The 26,911-nt window shown below is 38.2% G+C and overlaps 1 protein-coding gene across 1 annotated transcript; it reads left to right on the forward strand.

Annotated features, from left to right (window-relative positions):
- Positions 1–1,932: 1,932 nt before the first annotated feature.
- On the forward strand, positions 1,933–19,224 carry minar1 (membrane integral NOTCH2 associated receptor 1; the record flags this gene model as incomplete). Its single annotated transcript, XM_079601384.1, has 4 exons — positions 1,933–2,035; positions 3,225–5,500; positions 12,463–12,717; positions 19,027–19,224. Exons 2-4 carry the CDS (start codon positions 3,263–3,265, stop codon positions 19,222–19,224), a joined length of 2,691 nt encoding a protein of 896 aa, XP_079457510.1. The 5' UTR covers positions 1,933–2,035; positions 3,225–3,262.
- Between the last annotated feature and the right edge of the window lie 7,687 nt (positions 19,225–26,911).

Below are 26,911 nucleotides of genomic sequence, written 5' to 3' on the forward strand. Positions count from 1 at the left end.
GACACACTCTAATTTACCAGCTACCTTGTCTATTTTTATGGCCAAGTGTCAATGGTTACTATGAATCAAACTGTGGTATGTTTTATTAAAAAATAGTAAGCACCACAGCAACTACCACAGAAAAGCCATAGGCAACATCAGTATGGTTATATGCATTATTCAGAATATAGATATGTATAAATTATTGTAATTTATATGTAGGCCAATATTATGCAGATCCTTTAAAGGATTAGTTCACTTTCACATAAAAATGTCCTGATAATTGACTCACCCCCATGTCATCCAAGATGTTCATGTCTTTCTTTCTTCAGTCGAAAAGAAATTAATGTTTTTGAGGAAAACATTCCAGGATTTTTCTGGACCAAATGTTCAAAGAAGGTCCAAATGTCAGTCGCGATGCAGCTTTAAAGGCTCTACATGATCCCAGCCAAGAAATACGAGTCTTATCTAGCGAAACAATCGGCCATTTTCAAAAAAAAAACAATTATATACTTTTTAACCACAAATGTCCGTCTTGTACCATTGCTGAGATGCGCCACGCATTACGTCATCACGTTGGAAAGGTCACGAAAAAATAAATAAAATAAAATTAATTAATTAAAACAAAGATGTCGGACGATTTTGAAGTTGCCCCTTATTTCTCGGCTGGGATCGTGTTGAGACTTTAAAGCTGCATTGAGGCGGACATTTGAACCTTCTTTAAACATTTGAATGGATGGTTGCCATTGAGGTCCATTATATGGAGAAAAATCCTGGAATGTTTTCCTCAAAAAACTTAATTTCTTTTTGACTGAAGAAAGACGTGGACATCTTGGATGACATGGGGGTGAGTAAATTATCAGGACATTTTTATTTGAAAGTGAATCATTTAAATAAATAAATTAAAATTCTTATTGTTTTTAATATTGGTTCTACCAATAATTTCCATTTATTGATATATTATGTGTATCTACATAATGCGTTTTTTTATAAATGGGTCTACCAAAATATGTCATTTATTTATATATTATGGCATGCAGTTTGTAAATGTATTTGTAATTCAGTCTTCTATACCATTAATTTCCATATATTAATATGCATCCAGTAAGTACATTTATTTTTAATTCACCGTTTTCTACCTAATTAGTTATTTTTTTAAAATATATATATAAATGGTTTACCAATAATTGTATTTTATTGAGTCTAGCACCCAAAACATCAACAGCTAATTCAGTTTAATTAATGGTCGTCGATATTTTACTTTAAATTTTTTATTTATTTATTTGTTTGTTTGTAAATTCTTGTGTGCCAGGTTTATTTATTTATGCATGCATGCTGTTTCATACATTGTTTTAATTCGATTTGTTGTCAGATTTCCACTGTGACATCTTACCCCACAGTGTGTTTCAACGAAATGATAACTATAGCGCCGTTCTCCCCTATTTTATTTGGCTGGTCGAGGCACCGAGGATGCGCTTCTCAACTTCTTCACTTTACATTAGTTTTCTTTTCCATTTAAACATGTATGTGTCCTCAGTCATCATCACCACGAATTGAACATGCATGTCTATCAGAAGAGCGCGAGAGAGTAGCGTTATACTAATGCAGTGCATGCGATCTGCCAAACGCGTTTCCCGCATGGATGAGCCACTGACGCGTCACTCTGCGTGTTCTATTAAATGCATATTGTGATTTAATTCCCGTCGTCGAACCTCAACCTGTCTCCACGCGCGCGCGAATGGTCTTAAGGTGAAATTACGTCATTCTAGGTGGGAAACAAAGACGAGTTGAGCTCTCTGAGCTTCATCAGATGGAGAGAGAGCAGCTCCCTCGCCAAACTCTCCCTGCAATCCGGATAGGATACAGATGAAGAGAGGCCATTCCATAGCATTCCCAATGGTCAGGAGGACGCGGGGATATATGATGCTGATGATGTGCCGTGCAACTGCAAAGAAATGCCTGTGGATTAATAATGCACTTCTAAGTTAAAACATTCCTGTCCAGTTTCCCCCCCCCACTGTCGATACAGAGGACAGCAGATGGGACCGTTGAATAGGTGTGTGTTATTTTATTCTTCTTGGTAATTTATTATGGGTCTAAAATATTACATTTTCACATTTTTATAGGATGATTTTAAATCCCTATCTTTCAGCATAGTCTTGTGATTGTGAATGTCCATGTGTTCATTTATACTGCTTTTTTTTTTTACCATCGATTTTTTTTAACGAGGCTTGGAGGAGGGTTTTTTATGCATGCATACTTGCACTGCAAATTGATTTACAGTCCTATTATGCAACTGAAACTGCATAAGTGCACGTGTAAAATAATAGTTTCTTTATGTACTGGATAATGCATTTAATTCAGTTGTTCAGCTTCTTTATAATATTGCCTTTGAAAATAAATGACCTGTTTCCTTTCTTTTATTTTATATTCAAGACTGGAGGGACCAAATGCACAGTGGGGCACAAATCCATAAGTAAAATGTGATTTATTTCATAGCTCAGTTGTTTATTTTTGACAGCAATGAGGTCAAATGCAGAGCAAATTGAGACATTTGCTTTAACAACGTAAAAATGTTCTCCTGTGAAAAGTAATCATGTGTCTTCTGAGTTTCAGGACAGATCTCAACAATAACTAAAACTGTGCTCGAATTAGCTAATTTGACCAAAGTCTGTAGTCTGTGAATCTCATAGCAATTCAAATGTTTCTCATCAAATTCGTGCTACCATATTATGTTGCTTATATTATTATGCTTTTTAACCACAAACTCTATAAAATGCTATTTCAGTAAGTAAATTGAACATTACATATGCATATATATATATATATATTCAGAATTGTTTAAATGACAGGATGAGCTGGCATAGACTCTATATGGTTATGCAGCATGATTTGAGGTGTTTTAATTGAAGCATGGAAATCTGATCTTTTGCATAAGGGAGTTGCATAATCTTTTCACAAATGTACATATTTGATTAGTGAACTAGAAATTGTTTTGAATCTTATTTCACATTAATTTTGTCAATTTTTTTAAAAGACTTTTGAGTCCTTTATTTTGAATGTGGTCTCAGACTTTTTGAACATACTGTAAAAGTTTGAAAATTGGTAATTGAACCCCCTTTATTGATCAATCAGAATTCTGACTATGTGATGGTTATGGTCCTGCATCCTGATTTGATTTTTATGGTAGTTTGGCAGATGGCTCACATTTCTTCAGTCACTAATCATTCATCTGTCCCCTGCAGGCTGTCCTGTCTTCACAAAATCAAGAATAAAAACAGCAATGGATGCCATGCCAGAGTATTCCCTCTTTCTTGTGAGGATTTTGGAGGAGTTGGATACCAAGTACAGTACTGTTTCTTACCAAGACCTTTGTAAATCCTTGTGTGCCAGGTTTGACTTGGTCCATTTGGCTAAGCTGAGGAGTCTGTTATTCTACACAGCATGTTTGGATCCAGCATTCCCCGCAACGTTATTCAAAGACAAAATGAGGTGCTCGGTGGAGGACCAACAGTCCAAGAAGCTCATGGTAGCAGCAGACATTGTCACCATGTTTAATCTCATCCAGATGAATGGAGGAATGGCCAAGGACAAGCTGCCAATGGGTTCCAGACCCAGGTTTCACAAGAACCAATCATTTGAGTCCTGTCGATCTGACACGGATGTGTATAAATTCAATGACAATGACAGGGCGTACAACCTCTTGGACACCAGGGGTCATCACATCTCACGTAAGTCACCCTGCCCGAAGTCTGACTGCAACAACTGCCAGCAGTTTATACCAACCTCAGACCCCAACTTCCTCTTGGGAGTCACCAAGGATCTGAAATGTAGGGCAGCATCTCTGGATAAACTACAGCATCTGCCACAGTACGCCAGCGTCAGTCCTCCTCCGTGCGAGATGCAGAGCACTTACTTCCCCATGGACATCGACAGCGAGTCTACAACGGACCAGGAATCTCTTCATATCAACCCAGGGATCAAGGATACTTTTGTGTCCAGCGGAGAGCCTTTTACCGTGCACTCATGCGTGCAAAAGCGGAATATCTTCAAAGAGGATTTCCACAACCTTGTTGCCTTTTCGCCCAACGTGATCACCAAGGAGTGCAGAGCGAATTCCAAAGCTGGTGGTGATTACCACCACAGGAGGGAGCTGAACAAGCCTCCCACTTTCTTCAATCACAGTTTTGAGCTGCCGTACAGCAACCCTTACTTTGAACCCGTCAGCTCACCCATCCAGAACAAAGGGCGGGTGAAGCATGAGAGCCTGGACGACTTGCAAGCATCCACCTACTTTGGACCTACAACGGTTTCTGAATGCGTGAGCAGCAGAAGGACTTCTAGCAAGCATGGCAAACAGCCAGCCTGGCCTGTCAAGAGCTTGAGCCTCAATACCGAAGAAGTTCCTGACTTTGAGAGGTCCTTCTTGAACGGCAAAGTGGCAAAGGACAATCATCGTCATAACATGGAAAATGACCAACACTTTCAGTGTACAAAAGACAAGCCCACTGCCTCTCCCTCAGGTTTCTCCAAGAAGTCAAATGTAACCAAAACAAAAGACATGGCTTCTGTGGCTTGCGGACCGAGTGTTGAGAAAAGAGAGTACGGGAAAAGGTACAAGGAGAAGAGCATCAACTGTTCATCGTTTCAGTCAAGTAATGTGGACAATGGCATGAGTGTTGGGACCCAGACGGAACAATCCCAACCTAGGAAAGTGAAAGATTACCCCGGTCACAACAAATATGGAGAGAGGCCGCCATTTAAACATTCAGATGAAGACTCTGAAATTGTCAGCGATGATATCAGCGATATCTTTCGCTTCCTGGATGACATGAGCGTGTGTGACTCTCTTGGAGTTGTGCAGTCCTCGTGCTACAACAGCAACGGCTCACTGTCTCAGGTGACGAAATCAGACGGGGACAGCTCACCTGAACGCAACACTGTCAAGCTGGGCAAAACCAGCATCAAACTAGACCGCCTCTTCCAGTCATTGGAGAACTCTGATGATGAGCTCAAAGAGAGCGTCTGCAAACTGGTACTCAGGATTGGTGAGATTGAGAAGAAGCTTGAGTCTCTTTCAGGGGTGCGAGGGGAGATATCTCAGGTCCTCTCAAAGCTTACTAAGCTGGATGAGAAGATTCAAGAACCGGAGGCTAATGGGAAATCAAGTGATAATGGTATGGTGGAGCAGATTAAGACTGACGCGAACCTCTCACCTCACGTTTTTCAGTGTCACACCACTGGACACAACATGAAGGTGGAAAAAAGTCCAGAATGGTGCTGTCCGGAGGATGATGGGAGCGAAAGCATGAGGGTAAAAGCTTTAAAGAAAAGCGTATTCACACGCAGGTCGTCCAGGTCGCAAACTGAGGAGAACAGCGCCACTGAGTCCAAAGTGGCCAGCATCACCAACTCACCTCGAGACTGGAGGACTGTTTCTTACTCCAGTCACACGGGGGAAGAAGGGAAAGAAAGAGACCGGCATTGTGAAGGCAAGGACAGACATAGGAAACCAAGAGAGGTAATAACCTTGAATACTTAACATTTTTGTCTTTACTGTGTGTTGAATTTGCTGATGTGAGTGTTGTAACCCAGATTCTGTGTTGCATTTGCTATTGTGTTGGCCTGCTGAATCACTTTATTGGTGCATCTCTTTTTTAATTATTAGTCAAACTGATATGCAAAACAGATTAATGAGATCTTGAGAGTCATCAGTCTAAATCAGAATTGGTCAGACAACTTACTTCATCATTGAATCAACTGAGATGACCCGCTTGCTCATGTTGACTTGAATTGAAATGGGCTCAGAACGGTTACTGCATTGCATGTGGTTTTTTAACATTTTCTGAAGAAGGTGCTTTGAAAAGTATTGTGTATAGTGCCTTAAAATGACTTGAGTTCAAATGCAAATTTGTAAGGCTATGAGAATCAGATCAGTCCATACTTTGTTCTAATGGTAAAATCAGGGTTTGGTTCCCACTATTGCAAAAACTAAATTGTGTAAGATTTAGTCTGTCATATAATGTGCTGTGTGACATATTTGAGCAAATACCATTATATTAGTTGATAACTGAGATGTAGCAACTGTTATATATTTACAATTAGTCATTATATTGTATAGCTTGGTTATTGTGCAAAGACAAAAATTGTAACCAGCATTGGGATTGAGTCAATTGAATTCTGTAAGGGATCCCAGGTACCCACTTACCTGGTTTTATACAAATCAGTCATGACTACTGGAAGAATGTTACGTCAACTAATTAATATTAATGAGCCAGACAGATAAGGCTGTCAGACCGTTCCTACACTCTTGCATGCTTTTGCCTTGGTTTACACCCCTAGGTAGTTATGCTCAATTACACTCCATCACTTTCCAAAATACATCCAGACATTTTGTTCTGGAAGCAAGCTAGCTTTAATATCATATCTCTAACAGTACAGCCGTGGTCTCTTGCAGTGCAATTATCACACAATTTCCCCATTCTATCCTACATCTAGCTGTATTTTTGCAGGGGCACAGACTGAGCGCAGGACACCGTAGAGAATCAGACAAATAATTTTAATTCAATCCCCTCAGAGGAACAAGGATTTCATGGCAAATTAGTCCTGTAAAGTATTTACCAGCTCCCGAGATAATATGTTGACACATCTGAGCTGAAGCTTCAGTACTCTGCAGCATTTAAACGTCTTAAGGTAAACAAGTTCAAGGATTCCATGAATACTGCAAGGAAGATGAAAAAGTTTGATCAAAACCTCACTTTGTATACCGCTTTAAGAATGTAAAAGTACTTGAGGTAAACAAGCAAACAAAAAATCAGTTTCTGGGCCGAAGTCGTTAGTAGCCAAGTTGGATGCAGTCTACTCTGCTCTCTGTGGGTAATAGAGTATGGGCTTCCATTGCTGATCACATGCAGCTGGAAAACTGTGTTTTTACAGGTTTATCAGTATGAACTGGGTTATGTTATGTTATGTTATGTTTTGTTATGTTATGTTATGTTATGTTATGTTATGTTATGTTATGTTATGTTATGTTTTGTTGTGTTGTGTTGTGTTGTGTTGTGTTGTGTTGTGTATTCATCCCCTTGGAATTATAAGGTTCTATCTGACATTTTTGTAAAAATGTAGTTATTCACACTTCTTTACATTATGTGATGTTGTTTTTTAAGTTTTGTACATTTTGGAACTTTTTATTTAGAAAATAAAAATGTTCTTTCTACACAGTCGAATGGTATGCAAAAACTTTAAAGCTCAATATCTCAAAACCAGTCAGAATGCAGATAGAACCTTATAATTCCAAGGTGGCGAATTGTAATGTCTTATGTAATTTGTCATGTTATGGTATGATTCTCTTTCATTTTTGTCTCCTTTATTTGTTCTGTTTTTTTTGTGCTATTTTTTATGGTAAGTTATTAGTTCTGTCTTGTTCTATTTTATTTGAATTGTTTTGTGCTGTTTATTCTGTTCTGTTCTATTCTTTGATAATTAATTTATTCTGTTCTCTATTCTATGTTTTGTTGTGTTTATTCTATTCTATTCCATTCAGTTCTATTTTGCAGTATAATTGCCTGTATGTTCTTTTTATTATATTTATTCCATTCTTTTCTGTTCCATTAAGTTTTCTTCTTTTTTCATATTCTATTCTATTCCATTCTATTCTGCCCTGTTCTATATTCTGTTCTGTTTTACAGTATAATTCTATTATATTCTATTCTGTTCTATTCTATTCTATTATATTCTGTTGTTTTTTGTTTATATATTTTCTATAGTATTGTATTCTATTATTTTCTGTTCTGATTCTATTCTATTGTGCCTCTCTTCTCTTCTCTTCTCTTCTCTTCTCTTCTCTTCTCTTCTCTTCTCTTCTCTTCTCTTCTCTTCTCTTCTCTTCTCTTCTCTTCTCTTCTCTTCTCTTCTCTTCTCTTCTCTTCTCTTCTCTTCTCTTCCTACTGTATGCAACACTTACCCTTCTTTAGTCTTGGGAATAATTTCATGTTGTCTTAGTTTTCCTCCTCTGCCTCTCGCGCGAGTCTTCTTGGCTTATTGCTCTGGTTAGACGCCTGCCAGTTCCTGTATCGTCCCTTCTGATCTTTTTGGGGAACTTGTGAGTGCCAAAAGTCCCTGCCTCTTTGGAACGATCCAAGCTGTAGTTAATTTTAGTGAATGGTCGCATAGGGAACTGGTGGTTAATTAAACCTCATTCACATTAATGAGAACACATAACAACCTTGTGCATTTCACCATTCTGTGGCCATTCTGCCTTTTGAGTTCTCCTTTATTCAAAGATGAAGTGTGTCATTTATTCAATTATTTTCTCCTTGTATGACTTTAATATAAAGAGTTGACCACTAAATAAGCTATTTTTATTTTCCTGAAAAGTGGAAACATCTTTTGTTCTGTGCCACAATCAAACATGTATCTCTTAGTTAGAGCTTCCTGAACAGCCTGACAGCAACACTGACTCAATGACCAATGGTGTGTGTTTGGGGCGGAGCTATGTGTCTGTCTGTCCAATAGCAGATGGGAATTGCATGCAATTCTGTTTCATGACACTAGTGCAGCAGAAACTACACTCTTCACATTGAAGGTAACAACTGGATGTTCTTACTTTTTCAGTGTACAAGTTTGTCTTTTTAATCTTTCATTTAAAAGCAATGCTTTCATGTATTGAAACCAGTGCTGTCAATGGGGTTTCAAGAAACAGCTTGTCTGCCAAACATCTATTCAGCTGTGAATGTTTTGGTAAATGTTTTTTCTGGGTTAATGAGAGTCTTATAGTGTGCATCCTGTCACCCTCTTTTATTTTCTTTCTGTCTACATCATCCTGTCTTTAATTGACATGAAGTTGTTACGCCAGCCTTTTAGCACGACTTCTTTATGAGAGAACGCAGCCAACGAACCCAGCAGCTCGGTACAGTGGAGGAGAAGATACGAGAGAACTGTCATTTTCAGACAGGCACTTAGCACAACATCCGTTCCTTCTCACAAAGTGCCCTTGATAAAGGGCAATGCAAACCCTTTCTCTTCTAGCCCAAACAAAAACGCCAGCTAGCCAAGCGATAAGCTCGTGTCAGTAGTGGTCAAGCTAGAAGCACACTTAAAATATTTGGCTTGCAGAATATAAACAACCAATGCTTTTAGTCGCTTCATTTGAAGGCTATCTTCAATTAGGTTTTAATAATGTCTGTGTGTGTGTCCATTCAACTTAAAATTGTGCTGGACAAAGTATAGCCTATACTAAAGAGAAGTGCCCTGAATAGGCTGATGGATTTAGATGACAAAATAAGGACTATATATTTTACTTTCCTGTGCAAGTCTCACCAGCACAATACTAGGTTGTTTTGGTTGCCAGGATGTTGATAATTGGTTGGCAATAAGACTTTCTGAGTGGTTTAGCGCAGTGTTATTTTATTATTATTTATATACTATTTTATTATTTATTTAATATACTACTATATCATATACTATACTACTATACTATTTTTATTTATTTTTATTTTTATTCAAATGTATATTTTATTATATATTTTATTCAAATATTTAGCTTTTTTTATTTCAGTTTTAGCTTCTTTTTCTTTTTTCTTTCTTTTTAATTTGAGCTTGTTTGACTAATTGTATTATGTTTATTAGTTCTTTAATACTTCTATTTAGCTTTAATTTATTTTATATCATTTTTATTTTAATTACCACTGGTTTAGCTTGTTTTAGTTATTAGGTGGTTGTTGATATGGTGGTTATGGTGGTTATAGCGCATGCGCACCTCTTCCACACATGATATGAGGAATCATACGTCTTTTTCATCGGTTACAGAATGTGCCAAAGTTTAATAGTTATTTAGGGAATTGTTCAAATCACTAACCTCAAGTAAGCAATTGTAAAAAAGATTATTGCTTAGCAACAACACTAATGATTGTGAGATTACACTTAATGAATTTACAGCAGCAGTAAAGATTGCCATGGTACATTGTTTTATAACTTGTAAGTTCAATGGTTATATTACAGTAAGGAGAAATAAATACAGAATCCTTATGATATTCAATGAGTCACAGTATGACATTGAGTCTGACCTACAGTACGTATTATTTCACTGCTGCTGTTTTCTTGGCGAGGAATAACCTATACCTATGAATATCAGAAAGACAATATTTTTCCTCCTCTCAGTTGGCCGTCCCTCATTTGCATCTGTGGTTGTTTGATCAGTCTCTCCTTGCTGGAAGCAGGAGGTGGATCAACACTCTTCTCTGCGCTCACTCCTGTGGCTTTTTTTAATTTTCACCTTAGCTCAGGCCAGACAGAACAACACCTTGCCTAAAAGAGAAGAACATTTAAGTGGGTGGGTGTTTTTTTTTTACAAAATGTACAGAGACAGGGAAACAAAAATGACAGGGCAGAATAGAAATGCTGCAATTACATTGAAATATATAGATCAACTGGCGGGTCGCAACCCAAAAGTGGGTCGCGGAGTTGAATATATATATATATATATATATATATATATATATATATATATCCCCCCTTTTCAATTATAAGTTAATGGTACAAGTTGGCATTTACTTTTTGAAAGGATGACAATGTCATTATAATATAATTGAATAATAATATATATATATATATTTTTTGACTTTACTTTATGGGATTGTTCATTACTTTAAAATGGGTAAATATTTGGGAACCAGGTGTTTCTATGTTTATTTACTAATACAACAAAGAATGTGGAGAGGCCATAAAACAACATTCTTAGAAAAAATTGCTTAAAAAGAAAACAAAAAGTTACTAAAATTACTTGTAGCTATATATTATTAAATGCTGCATCAGCTGGTTATTAAAGTTTTTTTTTTTTTTTACACACTACTGGTCCCCGTTTTGCAGAATGACCCAGTTCATGATAATCAAATGTTTCATGTTGTAAGCTGCAGCCATTTGGTTTCCCTCTGGACAAGAATAAGCTCCTGACTCAGATATAATTCTTTATAATAAAGACTGAGACAATCACACATTTCCAGTTCTGCAAACAAGACCGCATTCATTCCTGTAAGCGCAATGGTTCCCGCTTGCACCGTATATATATATATATAGCTAGTTAGACTCATGCAGTGCCAGCATGCTTTTTTTCTTGAGAGTTACAGTAGCTGATGCAGGGTTTCAGTAACTCTGAATTGCTAAGAAAGGACTTTTCTACCACAAAACTGTGTTTGTCTTTGCAAAAGTCACCACCATGATGTTATGGTGTTATTGGTGACTGCCTTGCTGAGCGGTTGCTAAGTGTCCTAATAAGTTGTTAGAATGTTGCTATGCAGTTGCTAGGTGGCCCCAAAATCTCAATGATTGTGGCCTCTACTCAACTCCCTTCTTCAAAGTTATGATTTTCCAGGTGAAAATGGTCCCAACTGCTCAGAAAATAAATATCACACCTCTTCTCAACAAGTTTTATGATTTGAGGTTTCATTTCTTTTTGCAGCACTAACAGTTGCAGTGTATGTTAAAAAAAATTAGGGTCAGTAAGATCATTTTTATATAGAGAGACAGAAAGGATGCATTAAATTGATCAAAAGTGACAGTAATACTTTACATTGTTGCAAAAACATTCTAATTAATGTTGTTCTTTTGAACTTTCTATTTATCAAAGAATTCTGAGAACGTATAACAGTTTCCACAAAAATATTAGGCAGCACAACCTTTTCACAATATTACTTTTTTACTGTATTTTTTTATCAAATAAATGCATCTTTGGTGAGCATAGACGACTTCTTTCATAAACATAAAAAAAATAACGTCTGAACAATATTTTGAACGATAGTGTGCATATAAAAATTTACTCCTTTAGGTTTGTTCAATAATAATAGTGTTGCTTGCCTTTGCAAACATCAATATCAAAAAATGAATGTGGGTGAATTTTATAATCAGACATTTTTAAATGCATGTAGTTTTGATTAGCACAGAATCACCAGCCTTTTTTGTCACATTTGTATCATAGAAGAACATTTAAGTGAGCAGTATTCCTCATGAGAAGCAAGAGAGGGTTAAAAAAATGCTCCTCTTTGTTTGTTTTATGTGTTCAGATCTGTCTTAATATGCATCTAACATCCTTATCAGATCAGCAGAAGAGATAACACTGCACAAATATCTAAGCATTCTTAAATCAAGATACATTTACTTCAGAAGCCAAATGACTTAGGTTTTTCAGAAAATAAGACTTAATATCTTATAAAAAATAAGCGAGTTTAAGCTTAAAGCAAGAAATAATATCTGCCACTGGGGAAATAAAAATAAAATGAATTAATTAATTGATCTTATACCTTATTGGCAGATATTTTTTTCTTGTTTTAAGAAAAAACTCACTTAATTGTGATATATTTTAGATTTAATATCTTTAGTCATATTGCTTCTCAAGTAAATATGTCTTGATATGTTTAGATATTTTGTACTGGAAAACAAGACAAACAAAATCCCTCCTCCGTGACCTTTCCTCCCATTTCTCCCCTACAGACAGATCGACAGTATGAGGCCCACCAGGCCCACCGCTCCTCAAAGCCGCCCAAGGACTCCTACCTGGTGGAGCAGGTGTTCAGCCCACACCACTTCCCTCCCGCGGTCAAGTCTCACGTGAAGGGCAGTCCTCTCTATACGGACCTACGGCTGACCGGCCTCGCCGACGCCAAGCGTTCCCAGCCCTCCTGGACCATTGAAGAGTACAAACGCAACTCAGGAGACAAGAACAAGCTCAGCGCCGTGGACCTGCAGGTGAGAGGCGACCTCAGGGGCTTTGCATTGTGATTGCAACTGTGCCAATATTGTTGATTTTTCACAGTTTTTTGAGGCTTTGATGTGTGCTGTGTGTGGCGATCTGTGGGATTAGCTTTTAAGGCTGGGGCGCATGGGAATGGAGGCTTCGATTTTTCCTCGATCAATGCTTCTCTGCCAAATGCCGCCGGTGTGTGTCTTAAGGTCATCAGTGCAGTAGGTGACCTCGTGCGCTGTGAAATATTTATGATCCTTATTTAAATCACTCACTGTTGACAGTCAGGGACACAATGCAATTAACGCATTTCCTTGGGTTCATTTCAAGGCCAACGTCAAAATGCTGTTGTTCACATCCAAATTATGGATTCTAACGTAGCCTAGTTCTGCGTGAGGTGTTCAGTAGGACGGCCATTCTTTTGATTTGAATTATTTCAATGAATCAGTTGATCCAGTTTATACAACTTGGATAATTTCTTAACAAACCAGACTGAACAATTTGATTATGATGTTTATGATTGGATCTTGAGTCAACAACTTCTCGAATCCGTGAAGCGTTTAATTTGGAAATAAGGTCATTTGTTCACCACTTTTGAAAAGAAAGAAAGAATAATTTTATTTGTTTGATTAAAACAAACAAACAAACAAATAATGGAGATTAAATTATGCATATTCAAATAAGATGGTTTATGAGCGGATTCGTGGCTGCAACAAAATGACAAGAATTTACAATAAAGATATTTTATTAAAGGGATAGTTTACCCAAAAATGTACTCAAGTCGTTCCAAACCCGTAAGACTTTCGTTCATCTTTCAACACAAATGGAGATCTTTTTGATGAAATCTGAGAGCTTTCTGTCCCTCCATATGCACTTTGACAAAAGAGATTGTAAAACTAATCCATATGAATTGAGCGGTTTAGTCCAAAATTTTCTGAAGATACATAATACTTTTATACGATGAACAGATTGAATCTAGGCTTTTATTCACGCATATAAACATTCATCAACTCACACATCAGTTGTGGTAAACAGAAGCTCAAGCATGATCACCTGAAGTGCGAGAACCAATGAGGTTCTTTCTCGTGTTACGCATCACGTTTGAGCTTCAGCAAGAACCAATGAGGTTCATTCTCGTGTCCCGCCATGTTGTCACTGTCACGTGACCTGCCAGCATCAGTTGTGTTGCTTCACTTCCATTCATAAATCCCCTTCTGTGTCCATCGAATACACACTTCACAATCTCACCGGTAGTAGTAGTAAGTCATCTTTTCGAATCTAATCTTTTGGCATACTGTTTTTCGCATAGTACTGTATGTAGTAGGGAAGTATTTGATTTCAGACGCAGCTTCATAAATTAAGGCACTTTGAGTGTTTTTCACATTAAGCATTGTAGAATGTCCTGCTGTTTTAGTGAGTAAAATACTGCAGCAGGTGCGTGGGTTGGATCACATATGCCCAAAACTTGCAATTTGTGTAAATATTTTAGTTTTTCTTCTTTTAATATGGAAAATTGACCGGCCTGTGCTGCAGGTTTATGGATGTTTTGCCCTCCAGGTCATGTGACTGAAAACTAAGCATTTTTTATTAACTTTATGAAGATTCATTGCTACAACAAATTAAAATTGTGGCATAAGAAATGGCAATAAGAATTCTTATTAATATAACTTAAGAAAAGCAAATAATTTGCATACATACAACTTGGAACGTTTTAGAGAGAATGAGAGGCATGTAATATGCCATTATGAGACGTAAAAAAATAATCACTGAATTGTTTTAGAAATCAGTTGGTTGACATGGACAAAATATTCAGAAAAATTTATCATAGTTCCCATAAAAGTAAAAAGTTACATACTGGAACAAACAAGAACAAGTGCTTAAAAGTTGAAAAAGTAAGTGGCTTTTTATTAAATTTTTTGTTGTTTTTTTGTTGCAAAGACCAGGAATATGGATTAAGAAAGTAAAAAGGGTCCATTTTTATTCATGTTGATTTTAAAACCTTCTGTTGTGCACTTGTTTTAGATTAAGGCTTATGGTTGTCTGTTTCAGACGATGTTTATCTGTCTTCACTATCTCCAGACATAATCGCATTCTATTGATAGAGGAGGGCTCACAATAAAAAGGCTTTAGTGTAGGAGAAAAGCAAGTTTCTTTCATTCAATACCATAATCTATGCTCTATTTTATTTACTCTCTCCAGATGGATATTGATTTTGAATGGATAAAAGGAAATGATGGCTTTAAAACTAGCTGTTCTTGTTCTGTGCGTGTGAGAACAAAATAAAAAAGATGGAACAGAAAAGTAAATTGTTGACTTCTTCAGAGGCTTGTGCAATGTCTGCAGCAGGATGTGAAATGTGTCCTACATCTTTGCATCAAATCTGTGTTACATGTTCACCCCAGTGCACAGACAACTGGCTAGATCCAGGGGTGGTGTCTCTCTCCCTTTGCCCATTTGGAAGAGTTGTAGGTTTTCTGAAGGCCTCGCTTACTCAACCACAGCATGAGAGGAGCAGAAAACAGACGAAGAATGTCAAAAAGACAAAACACAGCTCGAGCAATGCTACGTACCAGTGATTCCTAGTGACCCAGCACAGCACATTCAAACCTTGACAAAGCAAAGAGTTTTTTTGGATTTGTGCAGCAAGGATGAAATTGTACTAAAAATATATCGGTGAGGTGATTAAAATGCATTTTCAATCAGTCATTTCTCTCTCTCTCTCTCTCATTTATCAAATATCAAAAGATTTTTTTTTTTTAAATTGGATTTGAATCTGATCTGCAAATTTATTTGACCTATTAGGGTGCTTTCACACTATAACTTTTGGTGCGCACCCGGGTTCAATTGATGTCAGAGTTCAGTTTGTTTGGATGATGTGAGCGCGGTTTTTCCGAACTCAAGTGGGCACTATAGCACCTCAGTTCACCAAATGGCACCAAATAAACATGAATGAACATCAGAAGGTGTAGAGGCTATCCTATAAGCCTCGGCATAGATGGCATGGTGTTCTATGTTGAAAGATATAGTGCAGCTTACTGAAATGTATCACATCTCTCATGTAATCATTCAATGTGTGTTTCAACCGCAGAAACAAGTAAATAAAGCCTTGTGAACAATATGTCATCTAAAACTCAATGATCACATGTTAGCATGTTAGTTAGCTAGAAAAATTAACTCTAGAGAGGAGCATTTTGCTAAATATATGCACTATATTTGTATTTATTATATTTTTAGTCTTATATCTTTAAAAATATTATATAATAATTATAAGACCTAATTGTATAAGAATGAGTTATTAATTTTAACCTTTAATAATTATGCAAGCTGACAGGTTCCACTGTATCTTTACCTATCTTCAATTTGTTTGCAAAATTGTTGCAGAATTGAATCAGAAGCTAGCTTATGATTCCAATCACCCCATCCTTAATTCTCACTCCAAGCTAAAACATATGCAGTGCATTTGTACAGATAGATGCAAGTGCCATTATGTCCTGAGTCTGCTCAACCTTAGAAAACAAATTCTATGCATTTTGCCACCTTCTCCTGTGGTTGTTGTCAACAAGCAATGGGTAAACCGTTGCTGCTTTCATGAGACGCACTGTTCGGTCCAGGCAGTCGAAACAACTGTCGTACCCTTTCTTCTTTGCGTTCTGCTTCCTTTATTTATGAGCTGCAGTGGAAGCCAGTGCAGAGTGAACAGAAGAAAGCGTCCTGTGAACGCTCCATTAGGTGACTTAAAGTAGAAATTCTGTTGTCATAGCAATTACTGAGAGGGAGATTTATTAGACAATTAATCATGTGTTTCTCACAGGAGAGTTGTGTACTGTTGAGTGTTCATCTCCAAAAATTCATTATTTATTCCAAACTAACATTAGTGTTTATTCCCTGTAACTTTACAAGCCAGCTTACGGTGTAATTAGTCTCCAGATAACTGATTGTGTTTCGAGAAATTAGACTATGTTAACTTGATTAACATTTATCATTAATATTTAATGGTACTTTTAATGTTGAATTTATTATCTCTATAATGTCATTATATTTTAATAAGTATTTTTTTCTGCCTGTAATGTTTTAATATCAAAAATGGAACTGAAATGCTTTTTAGGAAATGATCAGGTAGCAATAGGCCCTATGCACAGTTGCACTACTTCCTGAACTTGTGCAGGCTCCTTTGTTTCCTGTCTGCCAGGATTGGCCAAACTGATTAATCCAGGTGTGTCTGATTATTGTTGTTGGTCAGACACACCTGGATTAATCAGTTTGGCCAATCCTGGCAGACAGGAAACAAAGGAGCCTGCACAAGTTCAGGAAGTAGTGCAGCTGTGCATAGGGCCTATTGCACATTAGCAGTCGACTACAAGAAACAAAAACAAATTTTGTCACCTTTAAAGCACATGATTGGTATTTCCCTTCACTATGAAATTGTGAAGGTTTTTTTTCGCGAGAGAAAATGGGATTATCTTTCTCGTTTACAGCTGGTATTGATATAAGATTACTCTGAGTTTATTGGAGACAGAAACGGCTAATACCCGCGTGAAGTTGTGTACTTGCTCATTGTAATGGAGGAAAGTGTCATCAGTGACAGCGTCCTGCTGCTAGTCATTGCTGAAATTACTGCCATCTGATATTCAGAAGCAATCCACGTGTGAAAAAAATGGCAACATTGAACACACTTTGCTGGTATTGATATAAGATTACTCTGAGTTTATTGGAGACAGAGACGGCTGATACCTAGTGTGTGTGAAGTTACGTGCTCAGTGTAGTGGAGGAAAGTGTCATCAGTGACAGCGTCCTGCTGCTAGTCATTGCTGAAATTAATGACATCTGATATTCAGAAGCAATCCATGTGTGAAAATGGAGACATTGAACACTTTGGGTGCAAAAGGTCTCTGGAGGACAGTTATTAGGGGTATTGAAGATGGCATCATCGTCACAGCCGTTGAAGATTATGCACTCTTGACATTAGATGGATGTCTTATAATGCTAGATTGATTAGACTAATGTTTCGGTCTCTGCTTAAGCTGGTCTTAGCTGGTTGTTCCAACCAGCCGCCTGGTCGAGCAGGGAGATTTTTATTGGTATTTTCTTCTTTTGTCTTTCTTTTTTCCCTGCATGGCCATGTCCCATATTATTTTTTTATAAATACTTGAAGAAATCAATAAATGTATATAATAGTTGATATTATATTTATTTACATTTTTCTAAATAACATTACAGGTTTTTATTTATTTTATGAATGTATATCATATTTATATTGTTTTTATTATATACATTAACATTTTTCTTCATATTTATTTATTTATATGATTTTTTTACAGCTTAATTGTTTTATAGAGCTTCTAACTGCTGCTGAAAAGCTGTTGCTGAAAAACAGATGAAAACATTGATGGAAATGTATCTATTGATCCCTGAAATTACTGTATATTTACAGTATCTATCTATCTATCTATCTATCTATCTATCTATCTATCTATCTATCTATCTATCTATCTATCTATCTATCTATCTATCTATCTATCTATCTATCTATCTATCTATCTATCTATCTATCTGTCTGTCTGTCTGTTGATTATTCTATCTATCTGTCTATCTATCCTATGTCGGTTGATAATTCTATCTAGCTGTCTAAACTTTGGAACCTAATTTTTTTTTTTTACAAACATTGTTTTTAAATAAAAAAATGACAGTTATATGACTTTTTGTTAATCAAATTTGAATTGCAATTCTGGATCCTGTTTACTACCTCAGTTTAACTCTTGATGGCATACAACCTTGCTAGCAACACAACTTACCAGAACACGATAGCAACTACATAACACGCTAAAATTGAATCAGAACAACTTAGCAACAACATAGTAACGTAATGACAGCCACCCAAAAACACCCTAGCATCATGATGGGACATGAGTTATGCACAGACAAGCAACACTCATGTTTTCTTCAGAAAAAGTTCAAATGTTGTTCTGTCCCCTTCAGCTTCTTTGGCTATTTTTGTCTGACTGTTCCTTTTTTTTCCTTGCTGTCATGCCTGAACATCTCATCCTGAACCGTGTACCATATCACCCTTTCCTCTTTCTCATTTCCCCCTCACTCGCTCACCATATATTCAATTAAAATGGCAATTTGATGAAAAATTCCATCTCGACAGAATGTGTTGCTTCAGGAATCTGTCTGCAGTTAGTGTGACGAGTGGACAAGAGCTCCATTCATCTTCCACGGCCTTTATTTCACAGCCGAGACCTGGTACAATCACGGTCTGCTCCACACAGACGCTTTCCTTTGCAGAACCTCTCACCTTTTCTGTTCCCTTGCAGGTCCAGGATTCACTCAACCCCAACAACCTGGAGTACTGGATGGAGGACATCTACACGCCGGGCTACGATTCGCTGCTCAAGCGCAAGGAGGCGGAGTTTCGCAGAGCAAAGGCGTGTAAAATTGGCGCGCTGATCGCTGCGGCCGCCTGCACTGTGATACTGGTCATCGTAGTGCCCATTTGCACCATGAAGTCTTGAGGTTTCTATCAGTTTTTCTGTCAGATGGTGTTTGTATCACTGTATTCTTTACTGGCGTTGCACAGACGCTAGGACAAACATGGGACTTAATTTGTGGAGGTCTGTAATATTATGTCTGATTTTAGCCACCGGCCTTAGACTTTCTTGGAATGTCAATCGAAATAGATCACAACAAAGAATTAAGGATTGCAATTTGACGTTTGTCTTTTTTATTTACAGTAGTCAATATTTATAACTTGAATAAATTATTTGTTATGCAGTAGATGGCCTTGCTGAAAGGCTCAGAGATGCACCCTTGTTTTATAGTCCCAAAATATAATGTACCGACACGTTTTATGTACAGTATGTTTTTTTTTCCTGGTATTGCAATAGAAACTAAAGGGAAAGCTTTAAGTTTAAGCGCATTCTATTTTTTACTTTAGTATGATTATGAGAATTTTAACAAGAGTTATTTTTCAATGAATACACCGACAGAATGTTTTAAAGAATGAGGTAGATTTATCTTTGGAAATGACTGGAACGTTTGGGCTTGTGCAATGCCTTTTTATAAGGAATATATATACTGTATATTCAGATAGCTCAAATATAATTCATGTGGGAATTCAATGAGAACACGTTTGAACTGAATAGTTCACCCAAAAATTTAAATTCGATCATTATATACCCACCTTTATGTTGTTCTCAAATGTGTGCCTCTCTGGGAATTTTTTTTTATAATTTTTTTTTTGAGAAATGTTGTGCTCTTTTCCATTTAATGACCGTATTCTCAAAAAAACACAATAAAAGTATTCCATATGACGTGTTAATTATATTGTTAATACAACATTTTCATGGAATAAGCACTAATAAGCTCAAATATGCATAGAGTCCAGACTACCCATATTTCATGGGAAAACATTTTTTTTGCTTAAAGGAATAGTTCACTTTAAAATGAAAATTCTGTCATCATATACTCACCATCAAGTTGTTTTAAACCTGTATGAATTTCGTTCTTCTGCTGAACACAAAGGAAGATATTTTAAAGAATATCGGTAACCAAACAGTTAACTGGTCCCATTGACTATAGTAATATTTTTTCCTACTATGGAAGTCAATTGGACCAGTTAACTGTTTGGTTACCGACATTATACTATCTTCCTTTGTGTTCAGCAGAAGAAAGAAATTCATACAGGTTTGAAACAACTTGAGGGTGAATATACGTATGATGACATAATTTTCATTTTAAAGTGAACTATCCCTTTAAAATTATTTTAAATAGTTACAGAATTAAAAGTATTTGGTGAATTATTCCTTAATGTGAGGGGTTTTGATTGTATGTGAGAACAGTAAAATGACTCTATTAATGATGTTTATTCATATTGTTTGAACCGTGACACGTGACTATTTCCTTTGGATTTGTTCTGTATCATTGTGCCAATACAGCACTTCAAAATCAACAATATCACATAGCTGCTTTCTATTTGATACAGTATATGTCATATCTTAACTAATCGTAAGATACTTGAATTGCCAAATCACTTTCAACTTGCTGTTTTTCTCTAAAAGTCGAATGTTTGGACCTGACAACGAAAACTGTGAACTTCCCTTAATGATGTTCACTTTTGACACTTTGTACACTCGTAGGGGTGACATTTCTGAGAAGTCAAGCTGTAGGACCATGAGTGAAAACCGCCTACTAGTCAAAAACAATATTTCTGCTGTTACACTTAGGCGCTGTTCCAAAGCTAATGAGCTGCCTTGCTTGTCTACCGCCTACAGGCAGCTACCTTCTAAGGCAGCATCCTAACTTAAATAGAAACTTAGTGACTGATCTAGAGCATCTGTAAATGTATGTGTAATCAGCACACTAGGGTTTGGAACAAAGCCTGAGCAAAAACAGAAAAATATTGTTCCAACTGATATGTGCAGTTTTTTTTTATCACAAATCTGAGAATGTCATAGGGATAGAGTGCTGCAGGAATGAGTCCTAAAACCCGAAAATGAGTTTGCAATTTTTGCACTTCCGGTTCCATCGTCCTTAAGTCAATAGGTTTTTTTAATGGGGGTTAAATGCCTGAAATAAGGTTTGTGGTTAACACAAGCTCAATATATTTTCACATTTTATTCTATGATATAAAATACATATCTAATACCCCACTTGTGCTTTTTAAAGCTTTTTTTTGTGTCTTGAAAAGGGTGGTTGATTGTAAGAGGTATGGGACTATAGAGGTTGCCGGGGTGATTAAACATCATCACGCCAAACAGGTAATCTCATCTACTCACTAGTCCACTCTTACAGCCTCATTTATAATCACACTCTTGCAAACTCTTCTAACTCAAACTTTCCAACTTTCCAATTTTTAAGATTGGAAGAGTTGTTGGAAGCTTAATGGTGGTAACGTTAAAGTCTTGCGACCGTGGTGTAGTTTGTTTATGGCCTATGTTAAGCTTTTTACTTCTGCCGATTGTATTTAGGCTTCGAAATTCCTAAAAGTTGTGTTAATTTGAAGTTTATCTTGAACAACATGTGTAAGATGCAAACTTCTGGGTTGGCACACAAAAAAGACATAACGTCAGTGCTCTATGACCTCTCTATGCTGATTAGCATAACGGTGTCTTTATGGTCTGTTGTATCACAGCAAAAAGGTTCCTTGAAATTTAAAGGTGGAGTGTGTATTTTTCCCCCCAATGTTGCTATACTTTTAACCTGTATTAAGCAGAACCAGAAGTAAACAATTTGTAGATTGACAGCACTGAAGAGTGCACAAGGGTTCGTTGGAGTGTTTGGGAAACCTGTTTGGTACCACTAGTGCCATAGAAATTACACACTTCATCTTTAATGATACATTCTAAATGTGAGAATTTACAACAACTACTTTTAATCTTACAATTGTTCTTGGGAGTTCTGCAACAGCATTGTTTTTGACAATGAATACATTTTAAAATATACACATTCATATCCCTATTACCACTGTAGTTTTGCAATGTTATACTCAGAGACTTATATGGGTAATTCACAAAATAATGATGCTCCTGTCAATTATTTACTCACCTCATATAAATCTAAACCCATGTGCCGATATTGTAATTCTGAAGTGATATGACAGCATTGTGTAGGGAGAACTGAAAAATCACTGAATCACAAATGATCAGCATCAAAATCTCTTCATCTCTATCTGTCAGTCACGTCCGACGTTATGTTGAAGACTGACAAATGAGGTCTCACTTTGGAGCCTCTGAGTTTTAGAAAATAGGCCAATGGAATTAGCGAATGGAATTTGCAAGCCAAGCCACTCCCCCGTACATACAGGTATATATGAGATGGCGGCACATTGTGATTGTGTATTGTGATTTTTGCTTCGGAGCCGAGTAGTTATTCTACTGAATGATTTCTCTTCCTGTCGCCTCTACTATAAGGAAGCATTCTTGCTGGTGGTCTATGGCGTATTTTGTGGTGTTTCGTTAGCGGTTTGCACTGATAAGTGTAGCGATTCCCCCTGGGCACATCAGCATAAAGAGCAGTTTCCCTAAAAGAGTCTGCATCGGAGAGCGGGCTATTGTCCTCTGGAGAGGAAGATAAGGCTGAGCTTTCACCTTCGGGGGTGATTTCCATAGACAGTATATAAGATGGACACAGCGACCCCATAGATTTCAACGGAGAAAAGTGAAGCCCATTTGAAGCACTCACTTCCTGATCGCCAGGCGAACTGCGCAGACTCAAACTGAGCTTGACGACGTAGATGTGACGTGGGTCTTCTAGTAGCTGTGCCGAGAGAAATCTGAATCCCTTCCGAATGTCGCAGAGACTGAGAGCATGATTATTAGTTGTCAATGAGCTAGCAGCAGGATCAACTTTATGAATCTCTATGGGCTTCTCCCTTGACTTTATACCTCCACGTCCCCCCGATTGCTTGCGAGCTTCTCTGCCGGTCTATACGGTAATTTCTCTACAGTGCGACAGAGAGTCGCGTGGGTATGACGCAATTGTTAGCCTATTTTTACAAAAACGGCTTCTACGAAGTCATAACGTAAGATACAAAGTAATGGAGCCTTTTATACATTGTCGTGTTTCTTTAGAAATAAATAATGGACAAATGGAGTCTTTGGACGCTTCAGATGTAAAGTTATTCGCTGTCAAAGTGACGCAAAAATGAATGGGAGTCAATGGAATGCTAACAGCAGGTGAAGTTCTGCTACAATGGCGGCTCCCGCGGAGGCTTCAGTTTCCGGCGGATGGATTACCCCCTTGGTGATTTCTCATGCCGAGTCGGATTCAGAGCTGCTTGCCCGGGCTGCCGCGGACATTGGACTTGAGTGGAACCGTCCACCCTATCCTGAGCATTCGCAGTTAGATGATTGTTTTCTAGGTGCGGTGCTCAGTTCACAGACACTTTCGGCACCGATGCTTTTTCCTCAACTTCGCGACACTACGCTACCTGGTTGGGGTCCCAGCGCTCCTCCTCACTGCCCCTATGTGAGTTGTCCCTCTGGTGCCGCTTGCACAGAGCCTGGAAGCCTGGCTAGTGCTATGCGCGCACAGTCTGTGCTGTCAGTGCTGAACTACATGAATACATTCAGGGGGAAAACAGCGGTTCCACTGAAACAGATTCAGAGGCTCCTGGGACATATGGCATCCGCAGTTGCAGTCACACCGCTTGGATTGGTGCATTTGAGACCGCTGCATCATTGACTACACAGCCCAGTCCCAAGATGGGCACACTCAATGTGACCATCACACCGATCTGTTACCTATCTGTTGTGCCCTTTGACAGACACAACCCAGACAGTTGAAGGCACAGACACGCTGGCACACAGCTGACCCTAGGGCCTATGCAAATACTCAGACACTGTGCAAGTTCAGGGAGGACGAGGAGCAGGTCTTGATGGTTGTTCCTTTCTGGCCCATCCGCTCCTGGTTTTCAGACCTGATGTCCCTCGTGACAGCCCCTGGATTTAAGTGGCCTAGCACCAGCAGTGGTAGACACTATCCCTCAAGCCAGAGGAAGTGGAGTGCTTTGAAGTGGATTCTGTTCACTGAGTGGTGCTCTTCCCACCAGGAAGACCTCCGGAGATGCCTGAATGGCTTTCGGTATGTTGCCGCCATTGTGGCACATCAGTTGACGGTGAGTCACTAGGAAAGCACGACCTGGTCATCAGGTTCCTGAGAGGTGCCAGAAGGTTAAATCCTCCCAAACCATCCCTTTATGCTGCTGGAATCAGTTGAGCTTAAGATCCTGTCCCTAAAAACAGCGCACCTGATCGCACTCACTTCCATCAAGAGGGTGGGGGGCCTGCAGGCATTTTCGGTCAGCAAGTTGTGCTTTGAGTTCAGGCCGGCCTCATGTGATCCTGAGACCAAGGCCCGGATACGTGCCCAAAGTTCCCACTACTCCCTTCCGGGACCAGGTGGTGAACTTGCAAATGCTGCCCCCGGAGGAGGCAGACCCAGCCCTTGCGTCGCTGTGTCCCGTCCACACCCTGCATATTTACATGGACCGCACACAGAGCTTCAGAAGCTCTGAGGAGCTCGTCTAGCACCTTCTTTGCTCTCCAGGTAAGTTCCCCACTTGGTAAACCCTGGGATGAGTTTCCTCCGTGCCTCCTTTGGCAGTCAGATACGGCGGAGGCGTCCAACGCCAGGCCCGGTTTTCGAGATGCATGCCTGGTCTGTCAGCACTTGGACTGGGCTAGATGCCCCACATATGTTGTGATTCCACCTTGGTAATTCAACATGTGTATTGTTCCACTATGCAGTTTCATTGTCGGTAAACCCGTGTCTTTCCCTGGGCAGATGTAACCCTTGTTCCCTGATTGAGGGAACGGATACGTTATGTCTCTCCTGCCACAACCCTGAACCTCCGCTGAATGACTGGGACCCCCTCTCGGCTCCTCAGTATAAACTTGAATGAGTGGATGCATGCCACAATCTTAGATTCCTGTGTGTATGGGGGAGTGGCTCAGCATGCAAATTACACTCGCCAATTCCATTGGCCATTTTTCTAAAACTCAGAGGTGATTGGGGATCCCAAGTGAGACCCCATTTGTCAGTCTTCAACAATGTCTCAGTAACAAGGGTTATATCAGTAACCAAGACGTTTTGTGTTGCAGGAAAAAATAACAGCATATGGGTTTGGAATAGCATGATGGAGAGTAAATAATTACTTGAACTGTCACTTTTGGGTGAACTATTCCTTTAATTGACCTGATCAGTAATTAGGGCATTTGAATGTGACCTTTTCTTTGATTGGCTGAATGTCCGGTGATCTCGCCTTCAACACAGGAACTGTGTGTAGTAGCACGCTGTAGAACCCTGTAAATATTTTCAGGTTTAAAACATATTGTGTGAATCAAGTGTAACTGGAGTCATATTCTAATAAATCTCTTACTGTTCAGACTGTTGAATGTGCATCGATCTATTTCTTTGTATGTTTTATTCTCATTATTCATATTTATACTGTATCTCTCTATTCCTCTGGGTATGCTCTCTGAAACCAGACTATGACAGGTATCCAAATATGGAAAGTATAATGATGGTATTTACACAGGAATGTTGAGGCAACAGAAATCTCGAAATTTTCTAGGTGTGAAAAGCTTCTTAAACACTCATTGGATCAAACTTGCATTCGTAGGCTCTGTTGCAACACCAGGTGAGCTGGTATTAACCAGGTGAAATTAAAAAAATTGTTCTAAACTTTATTTGAATATGTAGTACATGTTTAGTAATATGTAGTACACATCCATCCTTAGTTATTTTAATGTTTTTGGCAGCGTTTTAAAAAGGTGCATTACATATAACTGTAACCTAAAAGAATGTAAAGCAAAGTTGTTTCAGAAGCCGTGCAAGTTACATGTAATGAAGTTTATTAAAGTTGCGATAGTCTTGTCTTCCCTATACCGTGACATATGTCCAAGTGAAATGGCTTCTCAAACAAGAAATAAGTAGGGTGGGGCTTGATTTTGTCCAATGGAATTGATGGATGGTTGGGTTTTGCTATTAGTGGATCTCATTTGAGTGACAGGTTGTCCCGACCTCACGCCAGTAGCATCATCAGAGAATATATGTCACTGCAAGTGGGAGGGGAAGTTATTTTGATTAAAGATTATGAGGGCACATGAAAAAAAAAAAAAAACTACTGGTGTGCATTGATAAATCTTTTATAATGAACATTATAATAGTCCATTAAAAATAAGTATAGTCAATTTTAATGAATAATTCGCAATGAAATGAGGACATAATAAAACACATAAAAGTCAATTGGGACACATTTGATGTCATGTTTACTTTAAGTACAGTATGAGTATGACTACTGCAGCTGCTCTCAGGTTCTGTCAGCGTGATATCTCCCCCATGCTGTATTCTGGCCTGCTGAGTGGAGCTTATAAGGAATTTGGCACAGGCTGGTGTGTGTAGCTGGCACTGACCTGGCACTGGGGACATTATCAAGAGCAGATCTTAACTAGAGTGCCAGAACCCACTGAGACTAGAAAACACTTTTCAGAGGGACTCAGTAATGAGGGACACATATGGAAGAAATGTTAGAATTTTAAGGACATTGATTTCCATGGCTTTCCTGAAAGTGCAAAGTACAGCAAGGTCTGTAAGTTCTGTTTATTAGGATGGGTGATACTTGATTTCAAGTTCAGCTTTCTAGATTTCAAGGCCAGTAACACAAATGTAAATAAAATACTTCGTCAAACACTCATCATT

Source organism: Phoxinus phoxinus, assembly GCF_949152265.1.
Source record: "Phoxinus phoxinus genome assembly, chromosome: 2".
Classification (NCBI taxonomy): domain Eukaryota; kingdom Metazoa; phylum Chordata; class Actinopteri; order Cypriniformes; family Leuciscidae; genus Phoxinus; species Phoxinus phoxinus.